A 21,063-nucleotide genomic window follows, 5' to 3' on the forward strand; every position below is an offset into this window, starting at 1 on the left:
ACTTTTATCAATAATTTATATTGAAATATGGAATTATATTAAGACCTGATTAGCTTAATTTTGATTCTGGACGAAGCGATAAATATATTGATTATATGATATATTGTGTTTTTCTTATTTTTTATTTTTGTGTGTGTCAATTCTCATTACTGTTTATAGTGTTATTTTATAAATAAATTATAATCCAGTTTTACTCTGGTAATACAGATAGTATGTTATAATATCAATGCTGGGATGAGTGCGGGTACAACCACCTATATAATGTATTATAATATTATAATTAATACGCCTTATGAATTTATACATTCCACAACTTGGCACACAACAGTCCACGGCTGAATTATTAGGTTAATATGTCATATAATAATTATTATTATATAACTTAAAATAAAGTAAAATGTGTGCACCATAAAATGTATAATATAATATAAGTAAATTACATTAATAAACCTTGGAAAATTAACATGTATTTTTCTGTAGCTCTGAAAGTAGTGAGACAATATAGTGGATATCAATTTTCAGACCCTATAGATTAGGTTAAAATATGAATATGTTGAATTCCATTTAGTTAGAAGATCCTGAAGATCTATACAAATTATAAATTATAGTTAAGGTAATACAATTATATCTAAATACTAGATTTTATAAATAAATTACATACATATAGTTAAGAAGTTAAGATAGCACTATTATATTTAAATATTAGCTGGTGCTCAAAACCGTCAACAAATAATAAGTTTCATGAACTACGTTTACAAATATTATTTTACCCTTAAAAAACAGCTACAGAAAGATCGTCAAAAAGTATGAATTTTATGAGACTATTATTATACACAACTTGGATAAATTTATCACTATTCATCCCATGTAGGTTAAAATTTTATGTATGGTCTATATTTTAATGAGATTACTCAACTAACTTTCTTTTACCTAAATTTTAATTACAATTTTCTACCAGTGATTTATTTTATTATAATATGCAATATGCATATTGTGAATGAAAAATAAAATTATTTGATCAAAAATGAATACAATAATAATATTTGGGAGTTGTTTAGTTTAGGATAAATATAATAAATCAACTATTATTAAACATTTATTGATCGGCCACTCACAGGAGGAATGATCATATTATAATGGTATCTTGGTATAACGATGAAGACATGATCAAATGTTTACACAACAAGTAGTGTTGTAATTTATTTAACTTTAAGTAGAACTTAAGATAACTATATATTAGCTTCTACTTAATTGATCGAGGTTGAAGAGACTTATCATTAGGATAAAACAAAGTTACCATAAATAGTGAAGTGCAAATGTAAACCACTTAATTAAAACTGAAAAATTATTTGTTCATAAATAATAAGATAAAAAATAAATTAAATATCTCAATATTAAATTTAATAAGATGCATACTAACGAGAAGGATATATTTTTTCTAGTAGGTACGTATGACCTATGGGCTACGATTTACCTACCTACACACATTTTTTTGAAACATTCTTAAATAGGTATAACATTTCACAGAACTTTATTATAGGTACATCACATAGATGTTTTCATCAACTTGATTATATAAGGGACCTAAATAGTTTAAAATTGTTATTACCCTAATGTCTTAGAAAAAGGATTCTGAGTCTGAGTCATGGAGATTGGTTTCATAAAATTAAATGATATTACGCAATAATTTTTTTTGAGCACTGAGTGCAGTATATAGGTACCTAGAAATAATCATTAGGACCTATGAGCAATATTTAATATCTTTAATTAATAGGTATGTTATGTAGGTATTTAATATTTTAATCTTGCATGGCTGCATTAATATTTCAAGTGTCATAATGATTTCATTCACAATATACCTAATTTGATTTTTATTATTTATTTATTTATTTAATATTAATTCATTTCTGTAGAATGATTAGTTTATACTATTTACATGATTTTAGTTTTTTTTACTAAAAGTCTTATATGTACGGTGGGTAGATTAAGGTACCTACCTGAATTAAACACCAAAATATACGATAATAGTCTTTTATAATGTTGGACCCCTCTTATGATTTCTGCATAATCATTTTTTAAAATTCTAAACCGTGTACTTACCTATTTGAATAGGTAAGTATTTACATATAAAAAATAAAGGAGGAAACTGGAAAAATAGGAAATTGCTGTACAATAGTGAATAGGACGTGTGACGTGTCGAGTGTATCACATCATTGAGTAAGTCACTGTAATAGTGTAATGTACAAATGTTTGTGTTAAATTTGTTTATTCAATGATCAATCAATACCTCACTATTGAAATAATATTGAAAAAAAAAAATTTTAAAATGCATATTAAAGCAAATAATGATGTTTGTTGATTATTTTTGCATATTTTTGCTTTTTTTTGTATATTTTGCTTATTTTAGCATATTTTTTAAATTTTTAAGAAAATATAATGAGAATATTTGAAGGTTTTTTAGAGAATATTAGCATCATATTTTAGGTATTTTAAGAGAATATAAATTCGGTCTTTAATTATGACCTTAGATCATATACAATGGATGGAGCTATGTGTGTATTTCTAGTATACCGAGCTGTGTCCACCACCCATTTAATTTCAAGGTACAACGAGTTATTGCGCATGCGTTTCTCCAACAATCACTATAAAATAACTAATAAGTGGGGGGTTATGTTGGACACAGCAAATGATTAAAGTAGCTCCATCCATTGTATATGATCTAAGATTATGACAATATGTTTATTTAACTTTTTTAATCAACTTTATTATCAGATTTATTATCCTCATATTGTGATAACCACGGCGCGTGAGGCGCGTTTTATGCATGGAGTAATTCTATAAATTACCTATGGTATAAATTAGTTATTCGAATAATAGTTCACACCAGTTTTTACTGATTGGGTCAAACGGTAAATTGTGTTAGTACATAGATACCTACATATTTTAACGTATATTTTAACTTCAAGTTGATGTTGGGCCTTCAGTATATTCATTTACAAGTGATAATAATATCATTCCGGTCCTCTTGAGAAAGTAAACAAGAGTCAAGACCGATTAACCTTAGGTTTTAAGTGTGGGCGTGTGGCTTGACTTCTTGATCACGTCTCAAAGATTATTCTGAAGCTTTCAATGGAACTTTAAAAATTATTTCTGTATTATTAACATTACTAATATGGTAATATCAACAGCTTCTAATGAAAGATTTTTTCATCTTTCAAACGAGTTAAGACCAATTTACGAAACACCATGGCCCATCAACCATCGGTGATGATGGATTAAATTATCTGATGCCAATGGTTATAGCTGCAGAGAAGGAAGAAGCCAGTAGTATCAATTTAGAAGAGGCAGTAAACACATTATAATTCGTAAATTACTAGTTAATATGAGTAAATATTAGGATTATGTAAGGGAAGGAGATAATATTAGGTAATATACAAATACATTTATATCTACATTTATACATACATTTTTTTAAAAAATGGCTTGGTAAAATGTGAAAATCGGATTGCCTAAAATCTTGCACACCCGGAATAAATGAAATGAGATGTCTGTAATAGATAGGTAAAAAAAGAATCTAAATATTTTGAATGTTATTCCATTTGTAGAAACTAGAAAATGATAAGTGATAACATAAACATTTGGTGAAAATAGTATCTACGGTTATTCGTTTTTGAATTACAACAAAATAAGAAAACTTTTTGAACGTTATTTTATGGATGAATATTCAATTTTGTCAAAATTTAAACTTCAGATGCTCATATAAAATATTACCTAATAGAATTGTATTCAACTTTTTTTTAAATTCCTACAATAACAACTTGTGGGGAACTCATTGTACCTACCTATTCAATTGTCAAGGCCCATCAAACATTTCTATTGACATTTATACAATAAAAAAAATAAGAAAATCGAAAATGGTAAATGTCTATAGGTACATAATATACTTAAAGCTCAAAAATTCAAAATATTTGATAAAGTTATTACCTATGTAGGTATAGAAAATTCTTCTTTAAGAGGACATCGTACCCGCATAATAATTGTTGTCTCCGTCCTCACGTACCTATGACATGGTATACATTTTCGTTCACCAGTTTAAATAGTTTGCTGTAAGTTTTGAAATTAGAGTGAATTTACTTATTATCAAACTTTAATGTAAGAACATTATCCATTCTGTGTTCTCTGGTTGGTTTTTACGAGTTTAGTCACACTGGATCAGTTATGTTATCAATTATCATCAATTTTGAATTTATTCGATTTTTTTAAATTTTAATATCAAACAAAATATATCATTTGTCTATAGCAAGTACTGAAGTATAACCTACCAATTTAAAATAATATTTTGAAATAAATTGTTAAATATTTTTAAGGTACTCATCGACATTGTCGTAAGTCGTAAATAGAAGTGGGAGCTTGGGAGGAGAACCACAGTAAACTATACCAAGCTCCTCCCAAAATCAAGTTCTCATCAAATAAGTATACCAAGTAAATATAACTTTTTTCTACAATTTTGATATTAATCCTAACTGATATTATTGGAAAAAAATTATTATTTAAATTTTGTTTTTGTGATACCTTGAGTGTTTGCTCATACAAATATTGACGATAAAATGTGTAGAATCTTTTCCGTATACAATTTGGTAAGAGAATAAAGGAAGCAAGCATGTGGGTAATATTTAATTTGTAAATTATGTAATTGATGTAAATAAAAAATTGTATTCACAGTTGGTCGAATGCCAATAGCTATAGTTTGAGGGAGGGGTTATATCATGTAGGTTTTTTAAAATCCATTTTATGGTGGACTTAAGGGGACTTAAGTCGATGAAAAAAAGTGACTTTTAGACCAATAAGCTAGACAAGACTGGAAAAATTTGGTTTGACAGATTTTAATTTTGAAAACAGATTATGATTGATCAACAAGTCTACTAAGGAATGATCAAGGCGATTTTGGATATTTTTTTTCAGCTGGAGATCCAAGAATAAAAATATCGAAAAAATATGATATTATTGTATTTATATTATTCATTATGACACTAACAATAATTGGAATATTCAAAAACGCCTTGATAATTCCCTAGTAAACTTGTTGATCAATCATAATCCGTTTTCAAAATTAAAATCTGTCAGACCAATTTCTTCCAGTTTTGTCTAGCTTATTGGTCTAAAAGTCACTTTTTTTCATTGACTGGAGCCCCCTCTAGCCTCCTTCAGGTTTATTTTATGATACGGAATTTAAATATATTGAAAAACATTATAACAAACAAAATTAATGTTTATATTGGTCAAATCTTCATTAGTTTTAACTTTTGACAAAACCGACTGCAGCCCCCTTAAAGACTACCCAAACAGTTTGAGCTATTATATATTTATATAGATGTAACTGATGAAAGATGCCTCGAAGAACGAACTGCAGTTTCCATTTTTAATGGTCAGTCACCTAAAGATTGTAAAGTATATGAGAATGATGTATATGGGTACCAATAGTCTTAATTATATACACATAATAGCTATATACCTATAATAATTGTTTGCACTTTGGAAACAAGAAAATAATTTTGAGTGTTTTTTTTATCTCGATAGTGTCATTATCACAAAAGTAACTATCTATTATATATTATATATACGTAGTTATAAGTTATAATATTTAATAAAACTAATAAGTAGGTATCTATAGAAGTTATTGTATACGGTGGTAATCAAAAGCGTGGTTTTATGATTATTGTACATAATTGTAAATTGATGACGTATAATAGTGTAATACCTACCTATACATGGACATCGGTACTCGAAACTAGATCTGTTTTCATCGCACGTATTACAATATAAAATTCTATATATATGAGTATAGGTAAACAAATTGCATAGTAATTTATTATCATAAACCTACCTAATCACAGTGCTTCGAACGATGATAAAATTATGGACGCGCGTTCTGTAGAACATACACATAATAAACGATGTTTGTCGAACATTTCTTTTGTGTTTAGTCGATTGATTTAGACATTAGTGTGGTGGGTTGGTGTTTTTTTAACCTAGTGACAATAGGAAAATGCACTTCAGATCGACAATAATATTGTTATGACCGATTACCACCGTAGCGTCAAATATCATCTTCGCACGCCACCGTCACCGCTTCGACCGGGTGTCAAGGTCCAGCGATGAAAAAAATGATTACACAATAATAGGTATTGTAATAATATTACAGATTTAATATTGGTTTGGAAACGCAGATTGTACATACTATCGCTTTACAGACGGAATTGTGCATAAGACGGTGTATTTTATTCGGTGCCTTCGCTGGCGGTCTGCAGATATATAGGTAGTAGTTGTAGACGGTACACTCCTGCTTTCGGGTCGGTAAAAACAACAACAACAATAATATTATATATTATATTTTAATAATCATCGACGGTTTTATCGGTCCGTCCGCACCGCAATCGCGGGGTTTATGCCACTTGAGAGTCGGTCGCAGCTCTTAGATTAGCTAGACGACGTGTAAATTATGCAAAAAACGCGTCTTTTCAGTCGATCATCAAACCTAAGGACGCAGTGGATCGCGATTCGTCGTGCAGCAATCGCCCACGACCGTCTTGATAACAGCCGCAGGCGATTCGAAATTCGACCGACGTTTATTATTATTATTATACATTTACTATCGGTTTTTGTGTAACGCCAAAAATGCACGAGACGACAAAACGTAAGTCATCCCGTCATCTCTATAACGGAATTAATCTATTTTCTCCAATTGATTATAATTATTTGCCTATACGCAGAATACACATCATATGGGTATATATTATAATTTTATTTCACTGGTGTCGGTTAGCTAACGAAATGTTTAGTGAAGACGAATGCAAATGGCTGAGAATTATCTATAAAATATAAGCACCACTTAAATATAAAGACATATCTATTTATACTGCCTTGAAATTGTATTAATATGTTATTAGTTATTATACATAGTAATAATATGTAAGTTGTACAACGGAATTCAGCATATTGCTGTTTTTTGTAGGTACCTATACTTAATAGTGAATTTATCGTTTTTTTGTGTTTCGGCGTTAATTTGATCCATTTTCTTCTGTTTTTGTAAAAAAGTTTTCCCGGAACACATTTTTACTTTATTCCCCGTCTCACAACGAGATCTGATTTTTACATATTAGTTATTACAAACCAATTGATTTAGGTTATTTTATGTTTAATATATTATATTATATTATAATAAAAATAATACAATAATGTTTAATTTTAGGAAGTCGAATAAGTAATGTGTTTTTCATTTTTTCTAATAATACCTACAGATATCCAATAATTTAAATATATTATAATAAATAATAAATAAAACATATCAAGAGGTATAAACTGAAAACAGCTTTATGATTTGTTATGTAGAAATGTAGAACAATGTACCTACTTACAAATACACCTTAATTATGATACTTCTCCACGAATCTACTGCCTAATTCTTGTATATTTATTCCCGTAAAGTGTATTTTTTAGGACAAGATTAAAATTTAAATTACTTTAAAGCTTAACTCCTCACATTTTTTTTGTCCATAGTCACAATAATAATATCATTAATAAAATAATATGTTCAGTATTTTTGTACGTTAGCGAGTTGATTATATTTTATTATTTTAGATTTACAACGATGTATTTTGTATGGTTTTTACTTTTATGTTTTTAAGTTCTATAAAATCATATCCCTATTCTCCGATGTCTGGTGAAACTGTGATAGTCACAACCACTGTTTCTTAAATGCATATAGTGACCTTTAGTTATTGAAGTAAATTTGTCCAAAAATAAAAATAATCCAGGTGTTGCTGTATATCTTATTGCATAAATGTCCACATGCACATAATATTTGCATATATAATATGGTTACTTCTGATTAATTCAAATTGCTGACGTTCTTTTTGGTAGAATACAATTTGTGTACCCCTAAAACTAAATTTTGTTATTAAAAATTAGCAATTTTTTTTTTCGATTGAGAAATTTAATTTTAAATACGCTTGTGAAGGTAAGCATATTGCATATACATGTGGTTTCACTACATTTTAATAATATGTGAAATACTTATACTGTGGAATAAATAAGTAACTAAAAAATAAGTCGACAACATATTATATGTTATTTAAAATTATTTCCGTTGTTTCTTTTTTTAGTAATGATTATTTTTAATAGCCATTATACATTACCACTTAAATTTTAACTTTTTAATGAATTTGAACAGTGCTTTAAATGTTAAAAGCGTTAATTATCCTATTATTCTAAAATTGTCATTATATAGTTTGATGTAAATAACGTGTATAATAAACCGATTTATACGTTTAACATCATAATTAATATAAATTACCTGTTCTAAATGTTCTAATATCTTTATGTTTGAAATCTATTGGAGGTGTTTTATTTGTAGTGTTTGCCGAACACTCTTCCTCGTTGTTTATAATAATATCACAAAACTACAAAAGAAAACTGAATAAATATTATTCGTGCACACTTAAATATATTTACTTATAGGTACTTGATATAGTTTGAATTTTTAATACACAAATGAGAACGATCAGTTCAGATGATGAACAATTGGAAGTCTTGAAAGGTACTTACTCTTAGCATTGTATTAAATACATTTTTTAAATAGAAAATAATTTATGAATAACAAGTAAATGTATAGGTACTTACGTATAATAATGTATATGTAATGAAAATGCGTATTTAGGGGTTAAGTATCGTAATGTTGATTTATACGTTTAAATGTTTTAAAATACCAAGTGAATTATTTAAGTGTCCCTCGCCCCTCGGTCTCCATATCTACCAATCCTATTATCACGGACCAACTGCGACGGACCTAGGTTCAAATGAACAGCTGTTATTTTTAGCACACAAAATTAAAAAACTCAAAATTTACTCGTTTAAATTTTGATTTAGAAACATCCGCATCTACAAAAAATGATCTAATTAACAATGTACTGTAACTGTACTGTACTAAAAGTGTGATTTACATTTGAAAAACTGAAGTAGTATTGCTACAGGACCCTCCTTAAATGATGTAAAAAAATAGGTTAGCATTTGGTGAATCGTCCTTAACACAATTTATATAAAATAAAATAGGTTTTAATACTTTTTTGTAAGTTTTATGTGATATTTATAATTTATGTAGTTGTTGAACACTGCAGGTCATACTTTATTAAAATAAGAAGAAATTAATATAACAAAACATATAACGTATTTAAAAATTATCAGCAAAATCATATTTAAAATAATAACTAGTTATAATTATTGACTATAATATATTGTCTTATAATATATTTTAAAATAGAATGTAATAGTTTGCATGGCTGTATAGTGTATAGTAAAATATATTTATAATTCATATTTGAGTAATTCAACTATAGTGTTGGTTTATCTTGTGCAGTTCAACGATCTCTTTCAAATTGTGAACATTTTGCAAATACACATTCTGGCCAAATAACGCACTTTTTCTGGTATTAGGTGTTGATCGTTTGGAACTTTAAATTGTATCGTAAATCTTAAAAATAATTCAATACGTAAACTAGTTATGTTGGAAAATCAATAGTTATAAAGAACTACCCCTGTATAGTTGTATGAGAAATAATGAAGAATTTATCGGAAGTTTGAGTATTGCAGTCTACAATACCAGATACCAGCTTATAGCTCAGCTGGTATCAGCTATTATTAAAGTAATTTATTGTAATTATTTAATTGTAATTGTTTTGGCTGAATAAATAAATAAATTAAAAATTAAAAATTCATATAACTTACAAGAACACTCAGTACAGACGTAAAAGTTGTTACTTCGAAAGTTCTTTGTGTGCGTTTAATTATATTTAATATATTATACTATATTTAAAATAAAATGCATTTATTAATTACACCATATCATTTGCAGCCAACTCAAACGATCATGTCAAGAAAAAACAAATGCAGAGAGCGATTAAAAACGAAAAAATCAACAAGTTCTTTCACCAACATGTACCGATCACCAAGTGGCTTCCAAAATACAACAGTGAAAATGCGATGGGTGATATGATATCAGGTATCACAATTGGACTCACGATGATACCACAAAGCATTGCATATGCATCGCTGGCTAATTTATCACCACAGGTAATATATTTTAAAGTACTTTATCAACACCGATAAGACCTAACGTTTTTTTTTAAATTTGATATTTATTTTTACTCTTGTAATTCTTCAGTTATTTTTCATATGTTTTTATTAACTTAGATAATTTAAACCGCTTCCTTTGATTAAGAATTAAAAATAAAGCAAAAAAATAAAACATTATGCATATTGCATACACCGTGAGTTGTGACCATGTATGTCCGTGTAAAGTAACAGTTATACATTGTATCCGTATACTCTGATTGGGTAATTTATAAAAGTACAACACACTCAAATTTTAAGGGGTTTGATTGAGGAAATTTGAAGTACCTAGAATAATTAAAACATTAAATATATTTAAATACTAATTTAAAGTCATTTTCAAAATGCAAGTGGTCTTATGTAATAGTACCATTGTTATAGTTGTTGCGAGATTATATTAGGTATAGCTTCTCAAGAAAAACAATTTCACGTGAAAAATGACTACTTACCTAACGTCTCAACTTACAGTCATAGTTAACAGAAACCGAATTTATACACAATAAAGAAGACAATATTTTTTGTGTCATAGATTTTTTAATTTTCTTTTGATAACATCTGTAAAAAAATGTATCATTATTTTTATGTTTTAAAATTTTAAACTTAACTTAAATTACTTTTTTTTATTAATAATATCAAACACTTAAAAAGTCTAAGACACAACAAAAATATATTGTCTTCTGTATCGTGTATACATTTGGTTCTCAACTATTATAGGTACTTTAGCCAGAGTGGTTCTTTTTCACGCGATACTGATTTCAACTAGTCACTATACGTGTCGAGTTCCCCACCCATCCCAAACGAACACATTTTAGTAAAAAATCAATTTTATAACTAATTTATAAATATTTATAACAAAACTTAAATAAAATCTCCACCTACAGAGTATGCAGACACGAGTAATAACATAACATTTACCTTTAATATGTAAATGGGTGCTTGTTGAATTTGTACATAGCATTTGCAATGAAATATTATCTTAATTAAAATACTATTGTTGATATAAAAATAGAAATAAATAAACTATAAAATCAATAAATATATATATATATAATATATCAATACTTAGATAAGGGGGACGAGGTGGCCGAGCGGTCTAACGCGTCGACTGCGGCGCTGGCAGTCGCGGGTTCGACTCCCGGCCACTGGGCGGCATTTTTCTTCGGGCAAGTCACGGTGTCCGGAGAACAAGTGCCGCCATCCCCCCACCCCGGGGCACGGCAGAAACCTACGGGTGCCCCATTAGAAATTCTGCCAAACACAACACACACGTGTACCAACCTACCCAATATAAAACCTACCAAACCTACCCAATATAAAACCTACAGTACCCTCCCCACACCCAATGGCCTATGTTGCCGCGGGTTACTCAATAAAAAAAAAAAAAAAAAAAAAAAAAAAAAAAATACTTAGATAAGTTGTTTAATATACTATTTATTTAGTATTACTTATGATCCATGGTCGTATAAAATGTAATTTGTATATATTAAGCACATATTGCGATGGCGTTAAATGTGAAGTGATATTTTACGTCCTAACATATGGTACATAATGGTAAGTAGGTACCTCTCTACTTCTTATTTTCTTTTACGGAAATGAAATGAAATGTTTAAATAAAATTATAGGATATACAACTATACACGTGTAAAAATAATGGATGAATAAATCACTGTAGTGTGTAGACTATACCAGCTATTATTAGCGATTATAGTATAACACTCAAACTTAATTATTATATATTTGACTTAAAAACATTTTTAATATGATTGTAACTTACGCAATGTAAATGAACTATAATAATTACAGGAATCAATTTTAATTCGAATAATAATCTTTAGCGCCGAATTAATCCTGGCGGTAAGTGGTTATATAGTTTTATGATTCTTTGTTGGCTGTTGCACATTATTTCGTTGTTCAAGGATTATATTTTTTCTCTCCGTGTGATGGGAATTAAAAATACTGGTATGTATAGGTATATACTGAATATGTATTTATTGTTGTCACTGTTCAATGTTTTCCGGATGCATAAATAATTATTACGAGGAAATGTAATAATTACGTATCGTAATTAAAACAGTATACCTACCCAGTACTTAGAAGTTAGAATGAAATGCGTCAGTAGGCTCTATGAAGAATCGTAGACGATTTAATTAATATAATATGTATCGAATTGTCAAACAAGCGACGTATAATATTAATCTGATAAATAATAATAATGTAATATAGTGCATATAGGGTTATACTGTATAATAGGCTAAAAGTTATAGCTAAAGACTGGATATAATTGCGTTAAAAATATGTCAAAGTTGAACAAAAAATATCTCAAAATTGCAATGAAAATTGCAGTAAATATATGTTAAAATTGCAATAATAAATACATTTAAGTTACATAAAAAAAATTAAATAATATCATATACGATATATAACTTATTCACCTACTTAAATAAAATGATAGGCATTAACATATTACAGAATTATAAGATAATATAAAATAAAAATATTATAAAAAAGTGTTTAAAAATTAAAATATATAATTTTTTTGAATTAAAATGTATAATAGTATAGTTAGGTACATTCCTAAATTGTGTTCTTGAAAATTGTATTAGCTGTTACTTAAAGTAGTTTTATCTATATATTGAAAAATTACGACCAGACATAGACACCATCACACTAATTCTTAAATTGTTAAACAAATCTGAATTGTTCAATAAAATTAAAAAAAAAATTGTAACTGTAAATTGTAACTAATGACCATTGTTGCCTATGTTAATTAAGAACAATAAAAAAAAAAAATTACGTTCAACATCTACACTTGTTATCGATCCATAAGGAGTATAAGTTTTGATAGTTTTATATCCTTAATTTTTTTTAAAGACGTTTTTAAACTCTTTTCCTATTAGACCTGGATTACGCTGTCCAATAAATTATTGTTATCGATATATTAATAATATCACGACATTCGTATGAGTGTATGACCGTTCCATAGAATGCTTTTCTACTACTAGGAAAAACCATAATGCGAAAATGAACATCGTTGTTATATTTGTATTGTAAAATTATCTAAGAAATAATAATTTGTATATTTTATCACGTGTAAATGTGTAATATATATAAATTGCAAAAATAGCAAAAAATTTCACAAAATTGCAATAAAAAATTAAGTAAGAAGACTATACCTAGGTAATTGGTCGCTGATTCATGTACATATTTGATCAGATTTGATGGCTGATATCATAAAAAGTTGCAATATAGATATTAAACTCGGTTTTTCGACCTATAACATACATGTATCTAATGTATTGTATAATATTATAAATAATTAAAAAAAAAAAAGATAAAAATAAATTGTACTTTGTAAGAGTACACAAACATGTGTTACACTCAACACTGTAAACTATAATCTATTTTTTCGAATGGAAGAAATTTACCTATTGGTGACCACCAAGAAGTCAATAAAACAATATTTTTAAGTGGTTATTTATATGACTAGCTTTCTTCAAACTGCAGTGATCGAATTTTAGGTCTTAACTCCTAATAGTTCGACTGACTTACAATATAACTGTATAAGCTGCAAGGAATTTACTTTGAAATGAATTATAATTATATATATTAATTATTATTATTGAGTCTAAAACTATAAATATTATATAAAACTAAACACAACGTCACAACAATTTCGCTATAATGAAATAATGTTCTTCTGTTGTATATTTATCATATAGGTATTTTTAAATTTGTTTATTATATCTATATAACAACGTACTGTTGTACTGTAGGTACATAATGAATAATAATTAATATCACTAAGATGTGAATTTAAAATTATTGTATGGTTAGTGGTGAGGTAATCTATTTATCAATTTGTAGTTTGTACGGTTAATGACCATTCATTACATAATTGCAGACTGCAGTTATTTTAATTATTATTTTAATAAAAGTTAAATTATGTATTGTGTACCTAAGTTAAAAATTAATAACAATAGGTATTTACCTACTTAATAAAACCGAGGAAACATAAACGGTTTTAGCGCTGTAATAGTATATTGTGTGGCAAGGGCAGGAAGTGAGCTATTTTAGTCACGGGCCGCATTTGCCCTAGACTGAAATTGCCTTCCCGCACGAGACACACATACTATTTTTTGTCACGCATCTGCATTCATCGATCACGGCAAAGGTAATGCAGAGATCTATACAACAACTAGATCATAATTCTACGACAACAATATTTCATGAAAGAAACGATTTGGTTTTATTTATTTTAAGCGTGACGCATGGAGGTTATAATATGAATATAAGATGTAACCAAAAGTTTATGTTTTGTAAGGACCGTGGTATAGATTTCAGTGTCTGGTTGTGCAGGGTATACGCGCGTGGCACTATTAGGGATTCCCTCTTTACCACCCGCTGGACGGAAAAAGGACGCTTTCCAACGCTTCAACCGCTATCGAAAACCAAACTTTCAGTGCAGGCGTGACAAAAAATAATATTATATACTTACTCTATGAACGTATAACTAAAAATAAAAATACCATCGTAGCCATAGTCCTATTATAGTATAAGTTATAACTTATAAGGTCTATGATCGTAGTGTACACCTCAATATAGCTCTACAAACGACAAAGACACTATATTGTTATCTGTTAATTTGTTTTACTGAATTTAGGTTGGGTTGTATTCAGCACTGATGGGAGGGTTCATATACATGACTTTCGGGACCGTGAAGCAGGTTTCCATGGGACCTACATCTCTAATGGCTTTACTCACTTACGAGTACACAAAAAATTTGACTCCGGAATATGTGGTGCTATTGACATTCATGTGTGGAATCGTTGAAATATCGATGGGATTATTTAAACTTGGTAAGTCATTCGCACGTGAATCAAAATAAAATATGGTTGCACCTTATACGGGAGGGATATTGTAGAGATTGAATAGTCTGAACAGTTGGACGCACTGAGCATTCGTCTCACTTAACAAAATAATAATGAAAAATATTTCAAAATAATTTTATTTTTATTTATCACTTAAAAATTGTATCACGTTTAAATAATACCGAAATTAATGTACAGGATTCTTGGTCGACTTTATCTCCACTCCGGTGACATCGGGCTTTACAACCGCTACTTCCATTATAGTGGTTATGTCGCAAGTAAAAGGTATTTTGGGCGTGAGATTCAAAGGCGATACAGTTAAAGACATATTGGAGAAACTGATTGAGCACTTCCACGAGAGAAGAAGCGGTGACATGATTTTTGGACTAGGCGCCATTGCTTTAATTCTATCTATGAGGGTACGTTTTCTATTATAGTGATAATATTTTCGAGTCAAATTAATAGGTCATTGGTTAATTGGTATCATTCAATCATTGAGTCAAGCTCATTGAAAGAAAATATTATGTGCTTAAAAATAAAAATAAATGAATTTTTTATTGAATTTGCATGTTTTTAATTAAAAAAATAAAAATAATTTTTAAATTTAATTATTTTAAAAATATATTATACGATTTTCTATAATAAATGTCTAATATTTACATAGGCAATACTATGAAATAAAAACCGGCATAAAAGTTCAAACATTATCATACTCACCACACGACTCACGAATTTTTTAATCTGCATAAAATGTATTTATAAATAGTAATATAGGTACTCCTCATTCTTTGGGTTATGAAATTAATTTATACATCATATAAAAACAAATTTAACAAGCAAAAAAATTAAATGTGCTTATACGCAACAAAACTCAAAACGTATTTTATTATAGACTGCATTCAGATTGATTCCTATACCTAAAGTTAGATGATTCCAGATCTTTCATGCAACACACGTCCAAACAATTGTTCCTATAAAGTTTTTTCAAATAAATTTAAATTTTCAAACATTTACAATAATTGTTGATTTTTTAAGATGAAATGTAGAGTTATAATTTTGTTATGATTCAGGTTATCTAATACAATATCCATAATTTATGGGCATACGTCATAATCGCGATTATACAAAAAATAAGAATCATAAAAAACTAATAGAAACATTTTTTCGTACCGAATACTTACTAAATGCAGATATTCTGTTTAAAATGGAAACGAATATAGTAATTGCTTTTAAAATCTAGGAATAAATTTGGATATACATTAAACCTTTCGTAACAACCCGGAAACCAATTCAGATATTCTGATATTATGAAATGCACGTAATACAAATTTACCGATATAATCAGTTCGGTTTCAATGATAATATTATATTTGCAAATAGTGTCTTTTCTAGGAATTACGTAATGTACCGGTCAAAGGGATCTTGAAAAAAGTTTTGTGGTTCATTTCCTTGAGCCGGAACACATCTGTCGTCTTACTCGCAATGTTTATCACGTATTTATTCGAATCCAGCGGAACTCCCCTGCCGTATTTGACCTCAGGCAAGTATATTGATGATTAGTACATTTTAATATTTTTAGTGAAAGTACATGAATATAATATTCTGTATACAATGTATATCGTTAATGAATCAAATATGTATTGTTTATTTCATATGCTTAATACCTACGATATTAACGATATAATTGTGTGGTTGGCTTTTTCTATAATATATTAAGGTATTGTGTTACGCGTTTCTACTTTCTAGTATTATGAAATAACAATAATCGGTTTGTTATAATTATTCAACAGACACTGCTGAAACTGGATTGCCGTCACTACAGTTTCCGCCCTTTGGATACACGTCAGGGAACACAACCGTCACGCTGCCCGATATGTTGTACGAGATCCGGTCTGCCATATTCATCATACCACTTGTGTCGGTGCTGGCCAACGTGTCCATTGCTAAAACTTATGGTAAACGCCATGTCGTGTGTTTATTATTATTATTATTAATCATCGAGACCGTCGACGAGTGGGTGGGAGGGGGAGAAGTGGAGTAAATGTATGGATAAACTGTTGTCAGACGATTGCAGGTCATCGATAAAAATTATTAATGTATTATAATATACATTACATATTATACTTAATCAGCATTCGTGGTCAAAAATCAGTTAAATAGTATGTAATATATTTTATTTAAATGGCTAAGTATTAGTTAATATGAATTTTCGTTCCGATTGCAGCGGATCATTGTTACTGTACCTATACTTACATAGGTATTTCACGCGTTCGCGCTTTTTTGCTATCTTTTATCAGAAGTCTTATGTATTATAAGTCGATATATCATGTCAGTGACTGCTGCTGATATGGCCTTGTTTTTATATCCAAAGAAAAGTTTCACGAATACCCGCGAGTGAAACGTTAACCAGATTCGATTTTCGTATTATAATATTATTGTAGACATCATATTATTCAAAAAAGAGACACGAACGGTCGAAAATAGACGAATCTATTATTAAAAAAATCACTGTAAAGTGTAAACATTGCGCAACGTCTTATTCACGCATTTATCCATATGCTGACAAGTGACAAGTGACAAGACTGTAAGTCGCGAGGTTGTTATTTCACTAGATTTTTTTTTCTAACTAACTATCACCGGAAATGTTAGACTCTAGGTATCAACTATTGTCTTCCTGTTATGAACAAACTATACACCGGTATTCTATATATTAATATTATTTACAAAAGAGAATAAAATATTATTTTATGGTATAAAATAATATACCACATAGGTACATAGGTAGGTATCTAATTTTCATCTCATATCGTATTATAAATTATTATTATTTGATTGTTGTGTTTTTCTTAATCATAACAATTATCGATCAAAATCAATAAGTTTTGAACTGTGCCTTAGCTAACGGAGGTATAGTAGAGGCGACGCAGGAGATGTTGGCTTTGGGCATGTGCAACATAGCAGGGTCGTTCATTATGTCGATGCCCACATGCGGTGCGTTCACTCGGAGCGCCCTGAGCCAAGCTAGCGGTGTCCAAACGACGTTGTCCAACATATACGCCACCGGTTTAATATTGCTGGCCACCATGTTCCTCACGCCTCATTTTCATCTCATCCCAAGGGCGGTACTGTCCTCAATTTTGATCAGCGCCGTGTTGTTCATGGTAGACTATCAGATAGTCAAACCTCTTTGGAAGACCAACCGTGAGTCGATTATTCATTTTAAAACAGGAATGTGTAATATTATGTTTTACGCCATGTGATCGTTGCATTCCCATTTGTGCGCTCAAAAATAAATTGTCTTCGTCCTATACTCTTGTCACTTTATTAGTTATTACACAAAATTATAGACTTTTCTCATTGAAAAACGTCATACATAATTTCATTTTATATTATAGGGGCACAGCGGTACGTGTTTTTTAATCAATCGTTTTGTATAACTTTTGTTTTAGGAGCGGAGCTATTCGTTACATTGGTCACACTTTTGATAAGCCTTTTCTTTACCGTTGAAATCGGTTTACTTGCAGGCATATGTGCAAACATTATTCATTTAGCTCTTATGTGGTCCAGACCTAAACTAAAAATCGAATTAATTAAAGTGAGAGATTATTCATTTTATAAATATAATATAGTATATATGTATATGTATTTTATATTTCAACGCTTTTAATAATAGTCCAAAGGAGTGGAGTTCGTATTGATAACGCCAAACAACGGACTGTATTTTCCAGCGATTGATTATTTGTATAGGGAAATCATGCGAATCCCAAAACAGGAAGGCTACGCAAAAATACCATTGGTTATAAACTGCGCACACTTAAAGGGACTGGACTACACTGCCGCCAAGGGGCTGAGCCTAATATCTTCAGAAATCCAGGCCAAGGACCAACGTTTTGTCGTCCTGAGTGCGTCGGAAAAAATGCAATACGTTTTTCGAAAGTCTGGCTGCAAGTCGATGGTGTTCTGTAACTCGCTCGATGCACTACCCGCCACAATTATAGGTATTGTATAAACACGCAGTGTTCAGAAAATTATTTTTCTCGGACAAAATTAAATCATTGTAATAATCATCAAACTTGGTCGTTTAAAATGCAAAATATAAACATTTGGATAAATTATAATTTTATTCAACGATTTAATTACAAATAATTGCAACTAAAAATTATATAAATGGATATATACCAATAGGACCGAACTATATAAGTAAAATTTATATTCGTCGCGAAACATGGCGAAATACAATTCGTAAAGTACATTTTGAGTAAAACTTAAGCTAAAACAGAATATTTTTGAAGTACCTATAATTTATAATTTAATATTTTAATTATAAATAATTAAAAATTAAATTGAGCTATTGTGTAATATAATATCTTTTAAAATGTATATATTTTGCTTAGTTTACTCATTTGTATGTTTTTTTTTTAATTCAGACGTATACCCATGGTATTTTAATACTTTAATGTTAGTAAACTTTGGTTTTAATCTCGAAATACTCAAGTTTAAAATACCATTTAGAAATTTACTATATGATTAAGTAAATTAGATGTATGTATGGCTGAACTTTCGACAAAAAGCTTTATATTTTAACTCATTAATTTGTTCAAAAAAATGAAACTATTTTTTGGCTAGTAAAAATTTTAAAACACTGTGTGCCGTGACGTGTGGTTTTCGACTTAATAATAATGCAATATAATCTAAAGTCATAACCCCCGTTTGTTGTACTGTCCATTAGGCGACCATTGCAAAGAAAAATGTGCACTGAATAGCTCATCGACGAGGCGTAATGATACTGTGGTCGTTGACGTTCCGATCACGCTGGCCGAGGTGACTCCTCTGTTGAACGTCAAGACCCCGAACGGTAACGACACCAGAGTTGACCTTTAGCAGGGATAGAAGCAGTGATAGCAGTAATTTTAATTGGCTAGGTTATATGTATACCCGTGTCCGGGCTAGGTTAGTAACTCAAAATTCGAATTGCCTCAAATTTGACCGTATTGAATTGTTTTCCGTGAATTTTATTTTTACTGGCTGGCTGTATAATAATACGAAAATGTTTGTATGGATGTAATAATATTGAATAAATAGCTGAAGTCAATACCACCGTAAATAATCAGTTATAAAAAGTAATATTTTAACAAAAAATGCGTTAACGCACAATAATATCTTGTTATAAAACTGAAGATAATAGTAAATAATTATGCCTTTGCCGACTAATAGTAGGTGCAGTAAAAAATCGATAAACAATTTGTGCGTATGCTATGGGAGGCAGTTCGAGTGAAAAACGGTCACCTACTTAGACTTACTTAGGTGTGGGAGTCAATTCGTCTGTGACTCTGTGTCCTATACATCTAATATTATTATATTAATTTATATATTTTATGTAAAGTGTTTTGTTGATAATAATATTTAATATAACGATCATTTTATTGTATTCCGTTCGACTGTACATACATTAATTGTAAATAAAAATATGATTAATATTTAATATGTTATAATGTTATGTGTAACGGATTTGTCATAATTATATTGCGCTTCCGGCGGTTATTGTTATTATGTACCTATTACTGACATATTTCATTGTACTGTGACTACTGCTGTTAAAAATGTTATTATATGGAATTTTTATATTGAATTATAATAAAATATACCTATACAATATATTGTATATCAACCCTTGTAGTTGTCCGAAATATTTGAAGTTAAATAATAATAGAAATAATTATAACAGCTTTACAACCGTTCAGTCATTAATCATTAGTTCTTTACTTATGAGTTATAATTATCATTACTCATTAGTATTATTGTTATTTAGAATATTAAGTATTTACATTAGCATTTGTATTTGTATTTCCATTAGCAGTAGCATTTGTTTTTTTTAAATTAAGATGTATATTACACCAACAAAAAATTAAATTTTAAGTTTACTTTAAATAACAAATTATTTCTATTAGGTTATATTTTTCAGTTCACTCCGATTGTGTACGTACCTATTACCTATACATGTTTATTACTCATCTCACCATAAAGGAATACC

General features: G+C 29.2%; 1 protein-coding gene across 2 annotated transcripts; it reads left to right on the forward strand.

Annotated features, from left to right (window-relative positions):
• Positions 1-5,950: 5,950 nt before the first annotated feature.
• On the forward strand, positions 5,951-20,687 carry LOC132943518 (sodium-independent sulfate anion transporter-like). 2 transcript variants are annotated; one of them, XM_061012546.1, is made up of 11 exons: positions 5,951-6,182; positions 6,252-6,694; positions 9,908-10,125; positions 14,825-15,020; positions 15,231-15,451; positions 16,425-16,572; positions 16,823-16,987; positions 17,931-18,233; positions 18,482-18,627; positions 18,706-19,030; positions 19,762-20,687. In XM_061012546.1, exons 2-11 carry the CDS (start codon positions 6,676-6,678, stop codon positions 19,911-19,913), a joined length of 1,893 nt encoding a protein of 630 aa, XP_060868529.1. In that variant the 5' UTR covers positions 5,951-6,182; positions 6,252-6,675; the 3' UTR covers positions 19,914-20,687. The 2 variants fall into 2 exon arrangements, with proteins under 2 accessions (XP_060868529.1, XP_060868530.1); XM_061012547.1 differs by lacking the exon at positions 6,252-6,694.
• Positions 20,688-21,063: the final 376 nt, after the last annotated feature.

This window comes from Metopolophium dirhodum, chromosome 4, assembly GCF_019925205.1.
Source record: "Metopolophium dirhodum isolate CAU chromosome 4, ASM1992520v1, whole genome shotgun sequence".
Classification (NCBI taxonomy): domain Eukaryota; kingdom Metazoa; phylum Arthropoda; class Insecta; order Hemiptera; family Aphididae; genus Metopolophium; species Metopolophium dirhodum.